The sequence below is a fragment of the Siphateles boraxobius genome, unplaced genomic scaffold (assembly GCF_051911475.1).
Source record: "Siphateles boraxobius isolate OS27281-9 unplaced genomic scaffold, OSU_SipBor_1 86, whole genome shotgun sequence".
Classification (NCBI taxonomy): domain Eukaryota; kingdom Metazoa; phylum Chordata; class Actinopteri; order Cypriniformes; family Leuciscidae; genus Siphateles; species Siphateles boraxobius.
In genome coordinates, this window is record NW_027509215.1 from 6,608,288 (window position 1) to 6,631,767 (window position 23,480).

At 37.4% G+C, this 23,480-nt stretch overlaps 1 protein-coding gene across 3 annotated transcripts in view; it reads left to right on the plus strand.

The window, feature by feature from the left end:
• Positions 1–23,480, plus strand: part of pde1cb (phosphodiesterase 1C, calmodulin-dependent b) — a 92,154-nt gene that overhangs the window by 64,150 nt on the left and 4,524 nt on the right. For all 3 annotated transcript variants that reach the window (XM_077222432.1, XM_077222433.1, XM_077222434.1), the window contains 13 exons: positions 5,802–5,915; positions 9,242–9,424; positions 10,509–10,575; positions 12,116–12,232; positions 12,313–12,453; positions 15,886–15,986; positions 16,627–16,755; positions 17,574–17,675; positions 18,118–18,238; positions 20,727–20,808; positions 21,303–21,417; positions 22,048–22,214; positions 23,001–23,198. In XM_077222432.1, the coding sequence (XP_077078547.1) occupies positions 5,802–5,915; positions 9,242–9,424; positions 10,509–10,575; positions 12,116–12,232; positions 12,313–12,453; positions 15,886–15,986; positions 16,627–16,755; positions 17,574–17,675; positions 18,118–18,238; positions 20,727–20,808; positions 21,303–21,417; positions 22,048–22,214; positions 23,001–23,198 (1,637 nt within the window). The remainder of the gene's footprint in view (positions 1–5,801; positions 5,916–9,241; positions 9,425–10,508; positions 10,576–12,115; positions 12,233–12,312; positions 12,454–15,885; positions 15,987–16,626; positions 16,756–17,573; positions 17,676–18,117; positions 18,239–20,726; positions 20,809–21,302; positions 21,418–22,047; positions 22,215–23,000; positions 23,199–23,480) is intronic.

Genomic DNA, 23,480 nt, shown 5'->3' on the forward strand with positions numbered 1-23,480 from the left:
TCACTTGACTGAGATCTCTTCTAACTATCGTCTTCTACGCTGTTTGCTGTGTTAGTTGTTTCTTCAAGCAGAGACTTTATTTGAATGTTACCCTTCTTCAGGAAGCCCTAAGTTCTTATTGAGAATATTTGTGTTTATCGATCTCCTGGCAAGCTCTCTCATTAAATTATATTATTTCTCCGCACCTGTTGTCTGGCTCTCTTACCTCATGACATTATTGTATATGTTTCCCCTGTTACTTCTAAAAGAAGTAACCAAATACATCTAGCCTATGTTGTTAGTGTTTTTATAAAAAAAATATTATTATTATGTGGGATAAAGTGGACATGTTTGTATCACTTATCATAGATTGACTCTTTAAATCATGCAGGATTATAAACTGCCATCATGCCATGTGTGATTTCCACATGGATACACACGTTTGCGTAGAAATGAGCATTAGTGTGAGCGGTGTACAGTATCTCCGTGCGTCTGTGTGTTTTTAATCTCTGTGTGGTGCCTGTTGCTCTGCCCTCTTCTGCCCCGCTCAGAGATCAGGGATGCTCTAATAAGCTGTTGGACTTGTTTGGCCAGTACATTTTCTCTGCATTTCAAACTGTTTCCAGGAATAAAAATAACTGATCAAGGATTAGACAAAGCTTGAAAGGGGTCTTATGATGCCTGTGGTTTAAATCAAACCGAAATCTCAGTTTAGTTGTCCCCTGCCTTTTAGTTAGTGCTGCTTGCTATTAGTATTGCTCATACAGTATTTAGGGTTGGGGATTTGAACATACCCATAGCAGTAAGTATTAAACTTTAGCATGTAACTTGATTTGCACCATTGAATGAGACTGGTGTGATAATTAGGGCTGGGTATCAAGTTTGATTCTTTTTAGGCACCGACCGAATTCCCTTAAAAAAATGCTTTGATCGTCCGGGACCAGATTTGATGCCAACAGCGTGCGATGCAATATTTGCGACAAGATAATTGCTGCCACGACCGGCAACACATCAAATCCGATGAAGCACTTGACAGTGCACGGAATAAACTTAAGGGCAGAAAGTTGATCCGTTTTCGACTGCAAGAAGAACTGGAGCGCGTCACATAAATGAACCAAAACTTTGGCTATACTTGACTCACAGACATGATAAATAGGCATATAGAAATATATTGCTTATGTGTCTACTTTTAAACGAACCAATTCGAATAAAATATAAATGCTCTCTGAATATGTAATCCAAATGAAAGGTGCATTTCTCTCTATAGGCGGCTCGCGTTCACTATCCTGCGGAGATGAGTCAGCAACGTCAACTTTCTTTGCAGCCAGCACTGACTCAGAAAACACTTGTTTATTAATAAAGAATTAAAACGTGTCCTTGCTACTTTTGCCAGAGCTTTGCCTCAAGCTTTATGAGTGCGCTTGAGTGCGAGGCATATATTCCGCCCTCCAACAAGCTATAATATGAGTCTTTGAGTCTGTAAAAAAAAGTCAACAAAAGAAACAAAGAAAACCCAATTTTCTTTGTTAATATGTAATGTAATCTTGTTAAAACGGATTTCATAAAATTGGTATCGAAAAAAGTCTCTTTCAGGAACCGGTATCGAAGTCAAGGTATCGATATCGAGAATTTGAGTGAGTCTATTTCAGTAATCATACTAAATTAGGTATCATTCGAAAGCTTAAACACACAACATTCATCATGTTAAAACCATTTTGAAATTAGACAGTGCATTAATTATTTTAGCTGTCTCAATATTTTTGATATCAACTTCAAATTTGGAACACAACTTGATTAGACATGGCTTTGATTTTAGAGTACAAATTATTTTGTAAAATATATGTTGTATAAAATTAATTGTATAGTTCATTTGCTTTACAGTAAACCTAGACGTTTTTTCCAAGTGCTTTCACTTCTCTGTAAACCTTGGTCTGTGTTACAAAGCATTTATGAATTACAACCATTTAAGTTCAAATTGATGCTAAAAAAAGGGAGGTGACATTTAACAGGTTATGATATTGATGATATCTTCAGAAATTTCTGGAAAACACTCAGTATTTATAACAGCCCAAAACCGCAGCATCTGTCAATTTCTCTCTCCCATTGACGTGAATTCAATTGGAGATTCATTAGCCTGAAACATTGCCTGCCTCAAAGCACTTATGCACTTCTGCATGAATATCTCATAAGCAGTCAGTGTGAATGGTGGCTTAGCATTGGGAGACTGAATTTATAGCCTGCTGGATCATTCCATGTTCAAAATGGAAGCCACGCTATGAACTAACCTCTCTCTGGCAGAAACCTCTTTTCCACAGCCATAAAAGCTTGTATGATGGATGAAGGGGGTTGATGTTTAAAATAATAATTCTCATGCTGACTGTTAGCTCTTGCCAGCTAACTTTAGCCTCGTTGAGCATCCCAGAAGACTTTAGCATGCAAACAACTGTTTTTATCACCACTATTCACCACAGTATTTACAAATACGTGCATTTGTGTGACCTTAAGCAGCAACATGATCTGGACATTGAAAAAAGGTATGTTTTGTTGGTAAAACCCATTTTGCTATCAAGATGGAATTCTTAAGTTTGGGGTAAGGCTTTTTTAACTAGTGTGACAATAGCTTTTGCAGAAAAAACGACTTTTTGTCTAACAAGAATGGTCTAATTGTAAGTATGAAACAACATTGCTTGTTTTATATCACATTGTATTGCGCATGTAGTTTACAACTGGCCAAGGCAATGAAGCAGTGAACTCTTCTAGTTTTATTCTATGTATTCACCGAATCTAAACGAATCTGAAAAAAAAACTAATCTGTTAAAATTCTGAAAAAAGGTTGTTTTTTTTTTACAGCGTCTGCTAAATTAATAAATGTGAATAGCTTTGTTAGTAGCTTCTACAATAAAACAATTTTTCAACTTAAAGTAACTGTCCATGCTGCCTTAAATTAAGTTTAGTCAACTTGTAATGTGAAGCTGTAGTAGGTGACAACTTATATATTTGAGTTCTCAACAAGATAAATCCGGGATAGTTATTCTAACTCTACATTTTTACAGTATAGCTGCCTACTTTTTATGACTACCTTTACATTTGAGTATTTTAGCAGACTTTATCCAGAGTGACTGTCAACTTGAAATGTGAAGTTATATTAACTAACTTATAAAATATTTGAGTTATCTCAACAAGTTCAAATCAGGGACATTATTCTACTGCTAAATTTTGTTTTATAGAATTTTGGACTTTTCTTTGATTTAAGGTAGTAGTTTAAGTGCTTGCAGAAGGAGCGTGTCTTCAGCTGTTTCTTATAGTTTGTAGAAGTCTATTCTAATGTAGTCAGGCTGATTTGGTAAAAATTAAAGATTTTGATTTGAACAAAATCTAATAGATGTTTCCACATGACTTCTGGAACCATCTAAATGACAATTTCAGACTTTGTTCCAGCAGGACTGACTTTGTAAGGGAGAATAAACAAAATAATGAAATGGATAGGAATGAACAGGATTTTATTCGTACAGTTTTTGCATGTCTTGCAGTGTGTATCTGAGGTGAAGCTGCAGTTGTTCTCCCATGACAAAACATAATCAGCATAATTTTTCATGAAATTATTTTGCTTTGCTGAACTTGATTGGCATCCGCTGACATGGACAGCTGTGTTCAACCAATCAAACGTCATGTTCCACCCACACGTCTTGAGACATCTGTCAATCCCGGCAGAAACAAGCTTTGTGTGTGGAGCTTTAAAGACGGCTATTGTTGCTGTGCTTCTGATGGACAGCATCATCTCCCTGGATCTTGAACGCAAGCCTGTTACGTTCATATTAAATCTTTCTATAACAATGTGCATGCAGAAAATAACTGACTGTGTAAAATAAACTCCATAAACAAATCACAAATTAAATCTTTTTAATATTGCAACTGTTTTTCCTGGACAGCAATACAATTAAATAAAGAGACTTTGCAGAAAAAGACCCAAGAAAGACCTCATTCAAGGAACCTCTGAGCATGCTTTTGTATTACATGCTAAACTAGTCGTATTGTGTTTGATTGAGGCCTATGAGTGTGATTTGAGATCAGGTGCTGAGATGAACAAGGCTGTTGGGGTTTGGGTTCTTCTTTTTATCTGCTGGCAGCTGTCAAAATGTTAAGTGGAAAATGTTAATCTTTCCGTGTGATTGCATTGACCCTAAAGCATCAATGGCACGCAGTCACTGTTGTCACTGTCACTGTGTGACAGCCACCCACTGGTGTGAAATCGCTTTCCTTGTAGAAAACAAAACCTGTGCCGGTGGACACAGGTGGGACCCAGCTGGATTTTGTGCTGCTGTCACATTGAAATAAAATTTAACATATGAATATCAGATATATGAGTGCAAATGTGGCAGTTACACTGTGGGAAATTACTAGTAAGTGTGATGTTTACCTAGCAGCCCCTATAAGGACCAATAGCCCAAATCACTGAGGTAATGTTTCAAATGCAAGCTGTTAACTGGCCACTCAGTGTGCAGTGTTAGCCGTGGCCACTCAGTGTGCACTGGGAGAGGGGGAGTGGCCACTCAGTGTGCAGTGGGAGAGGGGGAGTGGCCACTCAGTGTGCAGCGGGAGAGGGGGAGTGGCCACTTAGTGTGCAGTGTAAGAGGGGGAGTGGCCACTCAGTGTGCAGTGTAAGAGGGGGAGTGGCCACTCAGTGTGCAGTGGGAGAGGGGGAGTGGCCACTCAGTGTGCAGTGGAAGAGGGGGAGTGGCCACTCAGTGTGCAGTGGGAGAGGGGGAGTGGCCACTCAGCGTGCAGTGGGAGAGGGGGAGTGGCCACTCAGTGTGCAGTGTAAGAGGGGGAGTGGCCACTCAGCGTGCAGTGTGAGAGGGGGAGTGGCCACTCAGTTTGCAGTGTGAGAGGGGTAGTGGCCACTCAGTGTGCAGTGTGAGAGGGGTAGTCGCCACTCAGTTTGCAGTGTGAGAGGGGTAGTGGCCACTCAGCGTGCAGTGTGAGAGGGGTAGTGGCCACTCAGTGTGCAGTGTGAGAGGGGTAGTGGCCACTCAGTTTGCAGTGTGAGAGGGGTAGTGGCCACTCAGTGTGCAGTGTGAGAGGGGGAGTGGCCACTCAGTGTGCAGTGGGAGAGGGGTAGTGGCCACACAGTGTGCAGTGGGAGAGGGGTAGTGGCCACACAGTGTGCAGAGTGAGAGGGGGAGTGGCCACTCAGTGTGCAGTGGGAGAGGGGTACTGGCCACACAGTGTGCAGAGTGAGAGGGGTAGTGGCCACTCAGTGTGCAGTGGGAGAGGGGTAGTGGCCACACAGTGTGCAGTAGGAGAGGGGAAGTGGCCACTCAGTGTGAGAGGGGGAGTGGCCACACAGTGAGCAGTGGGAGAGCGGGAGTGGCTACTCAGTGTGCAGTGGGAGAGGGGGAGTGGCCACTCAGTGTGCAGTGGGAGAGGGGGAGTGACCACTCAGTGTGCAGTGGGAGAGGGGGAGTCTCCAGCGGCTAGAGCAGCAAAAGCCAATGTGCGCTTCTTTTACCGATATATTTAATGGTATCTTTTGCATTTCTAATCCAAACAACGTCAAACTGGTACTGCACTTACCTACCCATCACAGAAAACGTTATGCATTTTTACAAATTTTCAAAATTCAAAGTTTAGAATATTTATTAAACCATTTCCCTCGTGAGGACTGCTGGCTGGTCCACACAATGTACATGTAGGTTATCTCAGGTTTTACTATCCTTGTGGGGACATTTGTTCACAACACACACAACGCATGGTGCTCTCAGATAATTGCTTTGCAAAAAAAACAGCCATTCAGCTGTGTTTGTTGTGTGCTTGTTTTCCAGATTACGATGTTTGGTAAAACAGTTGGAGAGGGGAGAGGCGTCTCTCGTAGACCTAAAGAAAAACCTGGAATATGCTGCCACTGTTTTGGAATCAGTCTATATTGAGGAAACAAGGTAAAGTATGGTGTTTACACTGTTGTTTTACTCTACCACTCTCTGTTGCCAAATTTTGAAATATAAACATTGCCAATTGACTTGAAATTATAAACAAGTCAAAACTTGTACATTTAAAATTAGCTAGGAATCGGGGGAAAAAACATATTCCTGACATATTCCTATTCTCATGTTTTTTCATGAAATCCATCAGTTGCAAACTAACTGTCTGGACTGCATGGTCCATTTACAATGAATAATAATCTCCAGGCTATTTTCTATTCTCATCAAAATCTTTGACTCCACTGCATTGCTCACAAAGCCGCAACAACACATTATTCAGTCTTTCCATGTCAGATGCTAATCCAGCTTTTCCACACTATCGCTAAGTAGAGTCATTGTAAAGGGAAGATTGTAAAATTGGTCTAGGATCAGTCTAATGGAGCTTAAAGCAATTTACTCATGCTGTTAGAGGTCAATTCAATTAGCAGTTAAAGATCTGTATGCTTCAATCCCAAGATGCTTTGAGTGAGTGGTCATTTGAGGGGGTCACAGGGGTCAACGCTACTGCTTTGTCCTTCAGAATTTACCTCTTTTTTTAAGGAAAAAACACATTTTTTTAAAAGATGTAAATATTTGCTTGGGCAATGATTTGCCTATTCTTAACATTACCAAAATGGCAATTTCATGGTATGCTTTTGATTTTCAGTACCTTTGATGTGCCATCATGCAAAATGCCATGCTATATGAATATGACAATCAAACAGTCCATGTGATCCAAGCACTGTGGTATTGCCATGTGGTACCTTAATTATATCATAGGGGTATATGTGAGGGTTTTCAAGCTATTCTTTGGTTGAATGTGACCACGAAATAAAACAAATTCTATGTTATTTTGAAGCTTATTTAGGCCAAATAATTTTTTTATGTCAGCATATTTACTCTTATTTAAGCACAATAAACAAATGAATATGGTACATTAATTAACAATCGAGCAATCTATATACAGTATTGGCCAAAAGTGATGTCAGGCCTAGGTAAATTGACATCCTCACCCTTTATTAAAATATTATTAAATATTTTGTTTGCATATTGCATAGTTGTGCTTGAAGTCAATTGCTTTATTTGTAATAATGCAATGAAACATGCCAAATTGTGTGGGCATCATTTTCGGCCAGGCTGACAAAGAAATTATGAACACATGCAAAAGCAAGAGAGAACCAACAAAATAAATAATAACTGATTATGTTGTACCCAATAAATGCTTTTTCCTGTGAGCTTTTTGTCTTTTCTTAATACTTAAAATATTGCAGTTTTTGATAGTTTAATCAACTTGTAGGATCATATAAAAAAACAAATATCCCCCCCCGGACATCACTTTTAGCCACTACTGCACATGCACATTAATAATAATTTATATATAGGTAGGTAGGTAGGTAGCATTTATTGTCTCCCTTAGGAGAAATTTGTTTTAGATTCAGAGAACTGCTGCCGTATCAACACATAACACATGTAACAAACAACAATAACAAACATTTCAAATCATAAAAAAAAAAAAAAACAGTACATCTCATAACACCACACTCAGTTCCTGTCTGTTGTACCCGCTATTGCAGTTATTTATCTTCTTGCTGCAATTGCTCATTAATTAATTTGACAGACAGTGGTACAAATGAATATTTGTATCGGTTATGCTTGCATAATAGAACCCTGTATCTCCGACCAGAGTTCATCAGCGCATACTCAGAATACAACACGTGTGAAGGGTCTAATAAAATCTTGTTGGCCTGCTGTATAGTACAAAGCTCGAAAATATCCTGTAGAGAGCTAATTGTCTGTGTCCCCATGATTTTCCCTGCCACTCTCACCAAGTTATTTATTTGAGCTCTCAGTTTTACTGTTAAACTACCAAACCAGACAACAATTCCATACCTTAAAATAGACTCTATAGTTGTTTTATAAAAAAATGACATTATATTACTGCCCACTCCAAATAATCGTAATCTCCGTAAAAAATGTATGCGCTGATGGACCTTTGCACACACCCATGACACATGTGTGTGCCACTTGAGCTCACTATCAATGTGTTTAACCTGTTTAATAGCTTCACCATGAATCACAACAGAGCTCCTATCCCCCACCAATCTCGGGTCTATGATGACCTCTTCAGTTTTTTTACGTTGATCTGCTGATCTGTTGATATATATATATATATATATATATATATAGATAGATATTTCCTATCCAAACAGATTAATTTTATTTTTATATATATTAATTTACTTATTTACTTGTTTATTTATTTTATTTTATTTTTTCATGCTTGTAGTACTTCTTTTCATTTATGCTGGCTTCAATTTAAAACATTCTAGGATGTAGTGCAAACATTTTCCAGTAATGAGAATCCCAATGGGAAACATTTAATTACAAAAAACAAAACAAAAGCATTACATGGGATTTTGGCAAGTAAGACTGTGTTTTTATCAAATGTCACAATGCGCATTCACAAAATATAATTAGTCTCTTTTGGGTTGAAATGGCACCCAGATATGTTTTCATCAGGATGTGCGGATATGAGACCATGCTGATCGCTTTATTGAGAGAACATAAATGAACACCTGCAGTTTGAAACAAGCCAAAAAACTCCTCCTTATCAGTGGCATTTCATTCCCGCTCAGTGATAGTATTTAACGTCTCTGCGGGGAGATGAAGCGCTCATCACGCCGCTCAAGTACCACTGATATCTTTCGATTCTGATGAGCAGAGTGAAGAATAACAGCTGTGAATATCTAGATGCCAGAAAAGACATGATAAAAGCTTATGGAATTATGTAACTAGGACGTCATCGCGGGCCGGGATTATGACACACCCTCTCACTCGCCAGACCACAGAGACCTCCAGTCCGGTCTGATCAGATTCATATTCACTGTGTGATTTATGACGGTTGTGGGCTTTAAATCCATCATAATCGCTTATGTCTAGAGACACAGATGTTTATGGCACAGTTACTGCGAAGATGTTTTTAGCGCTGTAAAATCAGACGTTAAATGTCAATCCAGTGCCATTCCAATGCAAATATTTATATCTTAAGCTTCTTCCTTATTTGCTAGACACGTTCTGCTGCACTTAAAGGGAACTATCTGTGAAATTGTCATAATTATGCGGATGAGTTATGGATTAGTCTTAAAGCAGTGGGTCTTGGCTTGGGCTTCACTCACAGTTTAGATTATGTATAAATAGTGGTTTATCCTTCTTATATGCACAACAATTACCTGTCACAGATGATATTTTAAGTGTAAGTGGTGATGACGTTTAAAGTATCTTTCCCTGTCTCCCTTTTTTCTAAGGCGATTGGTCGATACCGAGGATGAGCTCAGCGATATCCAATCAGATTCTGTGCCATCAGAAGTCCGTGATTGGCTGGCCTCCACCTTCACACGACAGATGGGGCTGATGATGCGACGGACAGAAGAGAAGCCACGATTCCGCAGCATCGTACACGCAGTGCAGGCTGGGATATTTGTGGAGAGGTGTGGTTAACCACAAAACAGTGTGCTAAATAATATCCTGGCACTGTAGAAGCTGTTCGTATTTTTAAATGAAAGAAAATCTCCCTTAGTTTTCCTTTTCTTTGATCCTTGCAATTTAAGTTATTTTGCTATTCTACCTTTAAAACTTCTATGTAAACAGCCTCCAATGTGATTTGTCTAACATGTAGACATAAGTCTATGTTGTAACTCTTATTTTGGATGTCTCTTTCATTTCAAAGGATCAAAGGACATTCTATTATAATATTTATTAATATTTTGAATTAGCTTTTTTATTTTTTATTTTATACAATTTATGTTATATCAGTTATTTATATATATATATATATATATATATATATATTACTTTTAATTTTAGTTTTTTTAGTTTGATGTGCTTTTGTTGTTTTTAGTATATGTATATATATATATATATATATATATATATATATATTTAGGTTTAATTTATTTTTATTTTTATTTCAGTTTTAGTCATTTTAGTACTGCAACTTCAACTTGTTCTATTTCTTTTAGTTGCCAAGGTAAAAATTTTAAGTTTTTCATCTAATGTTGTTTTCAGCTTTATTTTAATAGTTTTAGTTAATAATTTTAAAACTAGAAAATAAATACATTTAGCTGTTATTTTTTTGTAACCAAGAACAAAAAGCAGGAACCTTCCAGTGTTCATAAATCATTCCCTTTAAGGCCATTTTTTTTCCTCGCCAGGCAGCATTAAAGTCTTCTGTGAAATGATTATAAATCTATGCATTGAGCTTAATGTGAGTCAGTGTATGAATATACATCATCTTTTTGACAAGTCTGAATAAGTACAGCCCCCCCCCCCCCCCCCCCCTCTCTCTCTCTCTCTCCCCATCTATCCGTTAGCATCATTTCATTAAATTCTAATGCACTTTAGGCAACACTGCACATATAAATTGCTCTGACAAAGCATTTGCTTAAAGAAAGTGCAGGTTGTCCTCTACATTTTATGTTTTGTAATTTTGAAGGTGAAGATTATGGTATTGTGTTGGAGTGCCTGCGGTCTGCGCTGCCGTTTTCACTTGATGTGTTTATCTCGTTCTAACAGAATGTACCGCCGAACTTCTAACATGGTGGGACTGAGTTACCCTTCCTCTGTCATAGCTGTGCTTAAGGTAAAATACTCACACACTCTTGCATTCTCATAAGCAGCCATTGTCCAATGGCTCTCCAACTATTACAAAAAAAACAACCTTTTAAAACATTCTTTTCACTTGTACCTTTTCACTTTTTAATTTGTTCACTAACAATGACCAATAGTAGATATACATGCATCACAGAAGAATTCAGTCATTTTTGTCTCCCCCCCCCCCCAGTTTTCTGTGGTGGAATTAAAGTGAAAAAAAAAAAAACATGGGTGTCGTCTTTCTCCTTTCGCTAGCACTCTGTCCTAAGTGCGCACAAATAATATTTTCACACTTTTTGTCAAATTATTTGTCTACAGCTTGATTGGAAATAATGCACAAATATATACACTGCCTGGAAATAATGCACAAATATATACACTGCCTGGCCCAAAGTAAAGTCACTGTTTGGATTTAAATAAATAAAAATGTATTATGTTTCTAGCATGTAATATGTTTGGCAACAGTTCTTCTAACCCTAATTGATGGAGTGTGTAGCTTTTCATTTCTTAAACAACCATGTAGGAGGACACATAATGGCCATATTCCAGGATGACAATGTCAAGATTCATCAGGATCAAACTGTGAAAGAATGGTTGTGAGGAACATGACGAATCATTTTCACTCATGAATTCCAGAGCTTAAACTCATTGATGTTTTTTGGGGAATTGATGCACCTCTTGATGGAAATAAATGTTTTGCTGTTATTTCCATCAATAGCTGCATCAATTTTTGGTAAAACTTTTGTATTTCACAATACAATGTGAAAAAGCTACAGACTCCATCAATTAGAGTAGAAGAACTGTTGCCAAACATATAATATGTTATAAATATAAGAGCATCATTATATACAGTAGTGGCCAAACGTGATTTCTGGATGGATGTTTTTTTTATGACCCTACAAGTTTGATTATACAATCAAAATATGAGGAAAATATTTTATAATTTTTAAATATTTTAAATATGAAGGAAAAACGAAACACTGAACTTGTTTAATGTATTTATCTGATTATCTGACTAGGCGGTTTTATTTTACCATCCAAAAAGAAAAGAAAAAATCCCCAAAAGCTCACAAGAGAAAGCATATATTGACTGCAACATACCACAAATAAAATACTGACTCCTAGCACCACTTTTTAATAATAACATTTTTAATAATAAGATTAATAATAATAAGAAGAAGAATAAAGATTTTAATAAGAAGAATAATAAGTTTAAGATTAAAAGTCAGGGTCTGAGACAAGGGTAAAACAAAAAGAAATGAACAGATATAATTTAAGTTATAATACAGCATTTCTAAAGGCAGTTTTAAAGTTACAAAAAAAATAAAAGGTTGAAATGTAGGGACATAAAAATGCACAAAATAGTCTTTTCTCTGAAAGGAATATTTCACATTGCCTTCATTTTCTTAGTCGACGCATGAGGACCAATAGTGTTTAGCATCAATCCTGGCATGACGGAAGGTGTTATTAAATATGCAGGGGGAAGAATATCTGTGTGCTGAGTTTGTTTCTCTGCTTTTTCTTCTCAGAATGTGGATAAGTGGTCGTTTGATGTATTTGCTCTGAATGAGTCGAGTGGTGACCACTCACTCAAATTCATCTTCTATGAGCTCCTCACCCGATACGACCTCATCAGCCGCTTCAAGGTGAACACAACTCTTGAAGAAGTGAGAGTAGAGGGCCGTAATGGTCTTTTTCTGAGTTATTAACACCGTATCTCTGACAGATCCCTGTATCAGCGCTGGTCTCATTTGTGGAGGCTCTGGAAGTGGGTTACAGCAAACATAAAAATCCCTACCACAACTTGATACACGCAGCCGACGTCACACAGACGGTACACTACCTGCTCCTGAAGACAGGGATGGTGGTAAGCTGAAACACACACTAAGACTACATCAGAGGTCTATGACTGGAAATTATTAGTCCAAGAGGGACGTTTAATAAAATTTGGTGACCTATATAGTAGAAAGATGAAAACATTTTTGATATCGGTGCTACATGACTAGAGAAACAGAAAAAAGGCAGTTGTCTTAACTTTTGCAAAAAAGGTAAGTTTACCTTTAGGAAAACTTCAACACCCATAATGCATTGGGCATGTTGCTGTCCAATGCCACTCCCACCAGTCTGCTATGGATACGCTTACCAGAGTCAAATACCGCCTTGCTTTAGTAGGAAATACTCCCTAGCAAACTTGTAGTCATAATGGTTTCTACTTGTATTGTTCCCGGGTGCAAGAATTCAAAGAGTAAACGTTTAGCGGTAGTGAGTAACTTTCGGTTTTTCCAGTGAAGGATCCAGTGTGTTGTAGGCCAGTGATTCTCGAAGTGTGGGGTGGAAAAGTGTTCAAGGAAACTGCATGGGGGGCGCATACTGTCTATGGGGAGATCAGAAGAAAAAAAACAGCCGTACACTGAATGATTCTTCTTCAGACCGTTGACTTGTCACTGCTGGAACAAGCCAAACATATAAGTTGCTCGCCATAGAAAAGCACTTCTCCACTGCTGTGTGTGTTCCGGTGAAAAGACGAACAAGAAGCTGAGCTCGTGATGTGAGGCGCTGTCAAAAGCAGTCATATATTTGAGCTTTTATATATTGCTCATCCAAATCATCACTGTAATATTATTATTATATTGTTATAACACTGTATTATTAAATCATTAAAAAATGTTAAAAGATTTTTATTTATTACATTTTGGGGGTGGGGTGGTAAAAAAAATGGGTGGGGCGCGACGAAAAAAGTTTCAGAACCATTGTTGTAGGCAGAGGCTAAATGCAAAGCATCGTAAATACAGAGAGAACGCTGTGTGAAAATCTAAAAATCCTCCATGTTTGTAGTTAACATTTCAAACTGGATGACCATGAACACAGTGTTTTAGACCAAACAGAGAGGAAAAAAAAAACAACGTCCTCTCACTTCCGCCCAACCCGCCTAAGCATTTATTACAAGTAATAAAACTGTTGCCATACTGTTCCTTTTTTACCATAATGCTGTTTAAAGAGTAGACAAAGTATGATACCATTTTCAGTGATAAACCTACCATTACAATAACTGTTCTGTTAATAACCCTCTGTCGATCCGACTGTCTGTGGGCGGGGATTCAAAAATACGTAAATACAATCTGTAGTTTTCATGAAAGCCTTGATACATTTTGCGTCATCCTGCGGAATTAGCTGACAAATAAACATGAATTTCGAGTAAACATTGTTCATTTACATACAGTATACTAACGACATTGTAACAATACAAAACTGATTGTAAATCAGGGAAGTTACACTTTAACTGACCAAAAACAATTTTTAATAGTTCTAGTTTATATTAACAATACAATAGCAACACTGCTCATGGCTTGTGGAATCTCTTCCCTCATGTTTACAGCTGCGAAATCCAACGATGTTACTATACCCTTCATTATCAACATGCTCTTGCAGCATAGACTGGTTTGTTGATTATAATGATCTAATGTGCCGTTGTTCCACTCGCTCTCAATTCAGATACAGTGTTAATCATCTTGATAATGTTACGGTGACAACATGTCGAAGTCTGTGGGCACGAACTCAAGAGAAACTGCGCTGAAACCCTACGGCGTAATCATTAATTCTGCTGACACTTTTGTGCTGGCGAACACACATACACACATCTTAAGCTTTTCAATGAACAATCATCAGGCCTGTCATAAAGCAGCAGTTCCTGAAGAGAATCCTCATGCGGAGGGTCATTTACACAAATCTCTTTATCTTGCATGTGACTTGCTCACAAAGAGGCACGTCTCTCATCAGAATGCACTTCTGCAAGACAAATGCAGTGTGATGTGTCATTTTGCACTCTGAACTGGAGTCTCTCTATTAAATGATTAAATATTAAGATGAAGTCCTGCGGGAAGCAGCGTGCAGCTAAGGTCCTTCAGAGCTTTAGATTCAAGATTGATCTGTGTTTCAACATAACATGTCCATTATTTTACTGCTATTGATTCAGTGCTTTTGGCTATTTTAATTTTAAAGTGCCCATTTTATACTTACTTATTTTGGGGCTCTCCTAGAATACATTTACATGATTTAAAAATAAAATAAAATAAATTCTCATACTTCCTTTCAGTTTTAGTTCCTGTCTTTTTAAAACAGGCCTTTCTAAAAAAGCTGGCCCAGTCTCTTTTGATGGGTCAACCAATGGAGTTCTCAGTTGTGAATTTTTTACATTCGGGATGAAATGGAAATGGCTATTGTGACACATATCCAAGTAAAACAGCTTCTCAAACAAGAAAAAATATTAATAATAATGATATGCACGGATACATCATTTATAACAAATACTGCAATATTCCATAAAAAATCTGAATTGGCAATTTTGATTTCATGGTGACAACTTCATCTCAAATGTTATGTTTTTGAAAAAAACATGAAGTCTCATCAAGCCTGCATTTATTTGATCAAAAATACAGAAAAATTTTAATATTGAGAATATATATATAAAAAAAATAGTTTTCTATTTTAATTTAGTTTAAAATATAATTTGCAAAAGCTGTCTTTAGTGTCAGGGGATCCTTCAAAAATCATTCTAATATGCTGATCAATTTAACACATCCTTGCATGCTGAATAAAAGTTTTAATTTCTTTACCAAAAAAAAAGAATACTGACCCCAAACTTTTTAACAGTGGTGTATATTGTTACAAAAGACTTCTATTTTAAATAAATTCTATTCTTTTTAACTTTTTATTAAATAAAAAATCAGTGACAAAAAATATCACAGGTTATAAAAAAAATATTAGGCAGCACAACTGTTTCCAACATTGATAATAAATCAGCATTAGAATGATTTCTGAAGGATAATGACTGGGTTAATGGCTGATGAAAATTCAGCTTTGCATCATAAAAATGAATTATATATTACAATAGAAAACCATTATTTTTAATTGATAAAAAATACAGGCAAAAAAGCTGTAATATTGTGAAATATTATTACAAATACATGATGAGCATAAGAGACTTCTTTCAAAAACATTAAAAATGATATTTCCAAACTTTTGACCGGTACTGTATTTCTAAGGCAGATGTAGTAGTTGTAGTGTAACAAAACAGAAAATATTAAAATGTAGGGTCATAAAAATGCCCAAGATATTATTCAGTTCACTCAAATCTAAGCACAGTTTGAGATCTTTACTAGGCATTTTTTTGTCAGGAAAACATCTTAGAAGGTGGTGATTTCAGCAGAGGTCTCTATTTGCTCTTTATTTAGCCTCATTTCCACTAAGGAGAAATAAGATGTTAAGGGGCTCTCATGCGTGATGTTTCTTTCCTCTCCAGCACTGGATGACGGAGTTGGAGATTTTTGCAATGCTTTTCGCCGCTGCCGTCCACGACTACGAACACACCGGGACCACAAACAACTTCCACATCCAGACCAGGTAACGCATGAGAGCGCTGGGTGAGTCATCCATCAGACTCCCACGCTGCCGTCACAAACCCTCAACATGAGCCGGATGAAGGAAACAAGCATGAAAGATGACCTTTCTGACCAAAACCTGACCTGGGACAAATTACAAGAACGAGGAAATGGGAATAAAATAAAAACACAATTTTGATAAGGAGTGTTTTTTTCTCCCCTGATTTCCTTGTGTCAGTGGTTAGTGTTTTTTTAATTTTTTTATGAAGTACTGTTGTAAAAAGTTTGGGGTTGATAAGACTAAATGAAATGTTTTTGAAAGAAGTCTCTTTCAAAGCCTGCCTTTATTTGACCAAAAATACAGTGAGACAGTAATATTGTGAATATATTATTACAATTTAAAATAACAGTTTTTTATGTGAATATATTTATTTTTGTGACTTATTTCAGCATCATTCCTCCAGTCTTCAGTGTCACATGATCCTTGAGAAATCATTCTAATATGCTGATTTGCTGCTCAAGAAACATTTCTGATTATCATCAATGTTGAAAACAGTTGTGCTGCTGCATATTTTTGTGGAAACCATAATAAATTTTTTTCAGGCTTCTTTGTTAAATAGAAAAAGGAAAACTGTGTATTGAGTTTGCACTCGTTCCTTCAGGTCGGACACCGCCATCCTGTACAACGACCGCTCTGTTCTGGAGAGTCATCACGTCAGTGCTGCGTATCGATTGCTTCAGGACGACGAGGAGATGAACATCCTGTACAACCTCTCCAAAGATGACTGGAGGTACAGCACCATTTCACATCCATCATTCTATACATTTTGCTCGTTATCACTACTTTTGTCTCCAGAGAACAGACAAACTGACAGTTTGACATCAATTATCTTTAACTGCAATATCATGATATGTCCTAGTAAATGAGTGTTTCTTCAACTATGGGTACTTTTATGTACCAGAGGTTGATTTTTATTAAAACATGCAGGTTTTTTTTTTGTTAAAATAAGGTTTTATAAGGTCAAACTTAAAGCCAGACTCACTCTCAAAAATATATACAGTAGTGTATATACGCAGCAGCATATACTATGTGTATATATATGTGTGTATATATATATATATATATATATATATAAAATTCTGAAGGTTTTATATAAAGTACAGTAATCTAATTAGACTGTTGAAGATGTAATTAGTAGCTAGTAATTAATTACTTTTTTAGAGTAAATTAACACAACAATGTATATATATGCGTTGGTCATTATAGAAAGGATCCGGCTGCGTCTGTGTTCTTTTTATCAGTAGATCACGCGCAGAACTTTCCTCTCCCATCTGCACTTTTTTAGGCTAATCTGCCCTCTTTAGTAAATCTGGCCCGAATGTGCTGAAAGTGTTTTGTTTTTTTACATTCTCACTGTGCTATTTTAAACTAAACACAACAAATAAAGAAAGTCTGAAGTCCTGTGAAGTTTTACAGCAAGACAGAGATGGAAATGATTTATTTCTCATTCAGAAAGGAAACCGTTATCCTCACACTTTGAAGCAGAACTGAGTTTCTTTCTCCGGCGAGGAGATTCAGTACAGGTGTTTTGTGTGCTTGTGTTTTTAGAGAGCTCAGGGCGCTCGTGGTCGAGATGGTTCTGGCCACTGACATGTCCTGCCACTTCCAGCAGGTCAAAGCCATGAAGAATTTCCTCCAGCAGCCCGAGGGGTGAGAAACCTTCACAAACACACATCCGACCTGCTCCTCTGTTGTCTGTCACCTTTTGCTTTGTCTTTGTCTCCCCAGAGCAAGATGTTATTGGTTGGAGGTTGTTCTTTCATAGCAGTAGAGACTTTATTAAGATGGATGTTTCTAAAGATGTTTCTCCTATTCCTTAAGAGAAATAAAAATAGACAAATAATACGGAGTAAAATATAGAGATGTAAAATGAATGCAGATCAGATCATTTGGTTTTAGGAGAACTTGATGCAAAATGTTTGAGTTCTTATTGGGATCTTTTGATTAAAGACTTTCTTATTTTGGCAAATCTGATCAGTTAGCTGTGTTTTTTAGGTATCTTCTGAAACTAGAGAGATTACTGGGGACTTTTTGTCAAGTGTCAGAACCAAAACGTGTTTACCATTCAGATTGGTGTGTTTTCTTCACCCAGAATTGATAAACCCAAGGCTCTGTCTCTGCTGTTACACACGGCCGACATCAGTCATCCAGCCAAGAACTGGGATCTGCACCATCGCTGGACTACGTCACTGCTGGAGGAGTTTTTCCGACAGGTTTGACTCATGTTTGTTCTTCAGAACCGTTCGGCAGGTGTGTGCGCTTGTACGCATGTGTGAGATGAAGCAAGAAAAATCTCATCTTGCACTATGTATTTTAATCCTCTCTCGGTTTCGCTTCCTGTTTTCTTCTGATTGCCCTTTCATCCAATCACACGCAAGCCTGCGCCAGGGTTATCATAGGCTGCAGAGAGCATGTTGAGAAATGTGTCATTTGAGATTGTTTACACCTGAACATAACCCTCTGAAAATAACTGGCTTTCACGGCCCGATCGAATGCAGGTACCGAAATTAAACTTTGGCATGATCATGTGAACAGCACTTAGCTCATCTCTTAAACATCACAGCAATGTCAAATCTCTAATACAAAAATGTTGTCAGAAGTGCCCCATTATGCTTTTTCAGATATTCCCTTTCATGCAGTGTATAATTTAGCCGTTTGTGAATGTAAAAGTTCTGCAAAGTTTTAAAGAACAAAGTGCACAAGAAATAATGCACAAAAAAAACTTCCAAGACGAGTCGTCAGTAATTCCAGTCTCACAAATTTGCATAATTCCAGTCTATGGTCTTCATTGGCTGTCCGTGAACAACGTCTACTTTGACCCCCACACACTGTAGTTGTAGTTAGACTGGAAGAGTTTGGTTCATGTTGTCGTGATGCACATTCAGCACTGCAAATCCACTTTGCATGGCCATGCACTTCAAAAGGATGAGGATTTGTAGCGTTAAAACCGACATCATCATCATTACTGTTCTTGTCACTGTTTGTGTACCCCACATGCCAGCTAACCAATGAGAACGCGGGAGAAGGATGACGATACATAACAACAGACGTAGAGACCAAAGCTGTTGTGTAAATTTTAAGAAAATTATCATCGTTTGGCAAATAAATAAACGATGGACAGTTACATACGCGTTACATTTTATCACGTAAGCTTTATGGTACACATCAAACAAGGTAATTTCTATATTAATATTAATTAGCAAGTCCACGAATGGCTTGGGTGTGCAGGGCATTCGCAGCTTATATGGATTGCACCTCCCCCTGATATATATTATTTATTATTATTGACTGTCAAAATAGGCCCATTGCACCAATGGACTCTGCCTGTCTCTGTTGCTTTGTAAAGTGAACAATGGAAGGGAGTTGCTTTCTCTGTATTACCTCCTGATCTTACCCGTCATGTGTCTGTTTCTCTGCTACTAAAGTGACTGTTATAAAGCACATTCACAGCTCTATTCTCCATAGAGTGGGCTTCAGAAATATGCTTTGATTGATTGACAGATTAGAAGATGGGAGCTATTCCTGTGTGTGTGTGCGTGTGTGTGGTGTGTGTGTGTGTGTGTAGTATTGTTCCAGCAGCTGTACACACCAGGAGGCAGATCAATCATAACAGGCTGAACATAAAAGCTTGACAGTTTATTTTAGTCTGCCTTTAAATAATGTTTTCGAATATTTAGTATATGAAAAAAATCTTTCTGAACCAGACGCAAGTGTCGACCGCGTCATTTCATAAGCATTTAGCTGGATTCAGACAGGCTAGCATCAGGCCACAGACTGCTGACATCGCTTATATTGAGTACGGTTTGGTGGCTCAGACTCTTGGTGAGAAACATTTAATTTAACTCCCATTTCACGATGTATGAGGCTGTAGGGCTTTACGTGGCACTTTCCACAAATATGCAACACTTTGGCACTACTTTTTAAGTATCAGAGCTTCGGAGGCTTAAATGACATGTTCTTTATTGGAAGAACAATTAATGTTAATAAATTATTAGTTAACAAAATTGATTTTGCTAGTTTAATCTAGAGCAAATAAATTAGGGTTTTGAACTGTCTTCATTTTAAGTAACAAACCTCGAAATCCCAGATAGAAAATGTTTAGTTTGATAATCTGCCCTTTTTAATGGAAGACGTCAAGCTTTACACTGTAAGTTGACGAGTTGATTTATCCACGTTTTAATATGCCTCTGGTCATTAAGCTTAGTAGATGAATGCCGAGGCTTTTTAGGTCAGGTATCATCTGCGATCTCTGACCCAGTTGGTTTGCTGGATTCCATAGCTGTCCTACGCTGTGTTTTACAGCAACTGGTAAATTGTCAGTGGCCGGAATCACACAGACAAAAACAAAAACAAACATTCCGACACGGAACTCACATTTCAAAGTAGAATAACTGCTTATAAATAGCTTTGTTTTTTTTTTTTGAGAAACAGATATGTGAACTTAGCATGTTTCCTATGGTATTTTTATGGTTTAGTTTAATCCAAAAAATGTAATAAATACAGCACCTTTAACTATTTGCTGGCAAGAAATAATTATCCGTTTGTGGCACTATTTTGTAAAAATTTTTTGTGGAAAGTGCCACATATTTTATACCTGTGTTGGTTAATAATTGTGCTATATATTTGAAAATTTCCCCCTGATACAATACTGTGTTATGTATGAGTATAGCAATGCAGTTGAATGATGTGTTGTGTTGGCAGGGTGATAAGGAGGCAGAGCTTGGTCTACCTTTCTCACCTCTGTGTGACCGTAAATCCACTATGGTGGCCCAATCCCAGATCGGTGAGTGACACAAACACACGCTAAGTACGCAGACACAAATGCTCACAATTAAATCTCAATACTGAAATTGCAAATGTATTATTAATTACGCTAAATTGCAATATTGCAACTCAATACTCGTATTAAGCTGGAAAAGGTGAAAAGATTACACATTTCAGCTTTAAACTATACTATAGCTGAAACACATAGCTATTTTTATTTGAATATCTCTTTCAAAAATTGAGCTCAGTGCAAAAAATGAAACATTTATTTTTCCGTTTTATTGACTGTCATATGCTGGCACAAATGCTTGCAATTAAATGTAAATATGGCAATTGCAAAACTATGAATTACGCTAAACTGCAAAACTCAAAATTACACCTTTCAGCTTTAAACTTACAATAGCCAAAACGCATGGCTATTTTTGAAGATCATGCATATGAGGATCATTCATTCAAACATTTTCTTTAAATATTGTGCACAAAAATAAGCAAACTCTTTATCATTTTCTGTAGGTTTCATTGATTTTATCGTTGTTCCCACGTTTACGGTTCTGACGGACATGACCGAGAAGATCGTCACGCCGCTCATTGAAGAGGCCACAAGTTCAGGCCTGGCTGGGTTTCGCAGGTCAGGGTCTGGAAGTCTGTGTTTTCTGCAGTACAGGAATAGAGATAACGAATGGTCATTAAGACAAACTAGTCAAATCTGGCCACAATAATAGCTTTCCTTAGTATCGAAAGCCAATTCACTGGTTCTATTGCAGGCATTACTGCAAATCCAATTCAGTCTCGATCAGATACCTCAGTTGGATCGTTTAGAAAAAGAGTGAAAGTGAGTAAGTGCACTGCTGTTTCTGACCTTTGTAATTCAGTTCAAAGTGATCCATCAGTTCAGACAGCTCTCACTCCACTACTCATTAACACAATTTAAGTTTAAAAGTTTCTTTGGATTCTCTAAGTTGGAGTTGAATTTCCACTGCTGACTAAGCTTAAGAGCACATACTTTCTTTTCGTAACAAATTGCATCTTCTACATATAAAGGACTGAATTATATCCCTTCCCTTAGAATGTATGGTAAACTAAAACAGCCCGGAGGTTCATAGAAAGGACACAAAGCAGCAGCAGCATAATAATGATCAACAGAGCAGGAAATTTAGGTAGATATGGGGATGTTACAGTAGCGTAGTGGATGTGATTACTGCCGATGTATATGCAATATTGTGATTTATGACGAGTCCTATCCCATCATCTCAACCAGTGTTACTGCTGGAGATTCGAAGAGGAGCAGTGTGAACAGCTCTGGTTCTGATGGCAGCGGATCCCTGAACTGCTCGCTGCTCACTGTGGACCTGAAGAACTTCAAGGCCAACTGGAACGAGGAGGTTTCTCTGAACAGAGAGCGCTGGAAGACGCAGGCAGATAAAGGTGCGGGCAGATTCATCCCTGTGAGAATGCATGTTTGAGAACTGTATCTGCGATGTCATGCAAAATAAATCATCCTCAAACAGGATTGTTTGCACACTGGAACTCAACAGCAGAACAAATTTAGGAAAGACATTCAAATCTATTTTTAAATAAGATGGTAAATGGACTGCATTTATATAGCGCTTTAACAGACTCATGGCCACCAAAAGCTTTACATATTGCCTCACATTCACTCACTCATTCATAACACAACCTACATGAAACACTGAGCCACTGCCACCAAATAAATGCTGTTCTTTTGAACGTTCTATTCATCAGAGAATCCTGAATCACGGTTTTCACAAAGATATGAATCAGCACTGTTTTCAACATTTATAATAATAAGAAATGTTTCTTGAATAGCAAATCAGCATATTAGAATGATTTCTGAAGGATCATGTGACACTGAAGACTAAAGTAATGATGCTGAAAAATTAGCTTTGCATCACAGGAATATTTTTTTTTTAAATACATTTTAATTTTAGTAAAAAGTTATTTTTTGTTTGTAATAATATGTCACAATATTTCTGTTTTTTTAATACTTTTTGATAAAATAAATGGTGCCTTGGTGAGCATAAGTGACTTCTTTCAAAAACATAAAAAAATCTTACCATCCGAGTTTGAAAACTTCAAATGGCAATATTAGTACTGAATTGGTACATTAAAACTTTTGAAGCATTTTGCACATTTCATGCATTTCGAGTAAGTGAATAGTGAATAATGTGCCTCTGATTGTGTCTCACACAGAGAGAGAGGAGAAGGCCAAGCGAGAGCTGCAGGAACAGCAGGAGGCATCAGCAGAAAACATAAACCCAGAGCCGGCGGGACCACAGAAAGACAGGGTGGGAGAAGACAACCCGGAGCCAGGGGGGGGGGACGGACCCCCGGAAGAAAGTCCCCATGACAAATCACAAAAAGAAGGGGAACTTCGGAAATTACAGAACGGTATTGTGATCAAATGAAATGACTCTTACTGTCAGCTCAGTTAATGTTGCTCAATTTCAAGATTAATCACTGACTGCCCTCTGGTGGATAATAATCAGAGTGATAAGAACAACTAACACTGTCTGTGTGGAAAGGAAGAACTCCTTCTTACTGCATACTGTACATTATTTACTTGATACAGCATGCTATTTAAAAACATAGTGTGTCAAATAACCTCATTAGATTTTTTTTAAGCGATATCCATTTATCACCTGGGAAATAAATTCAATTTAATCAAATCCA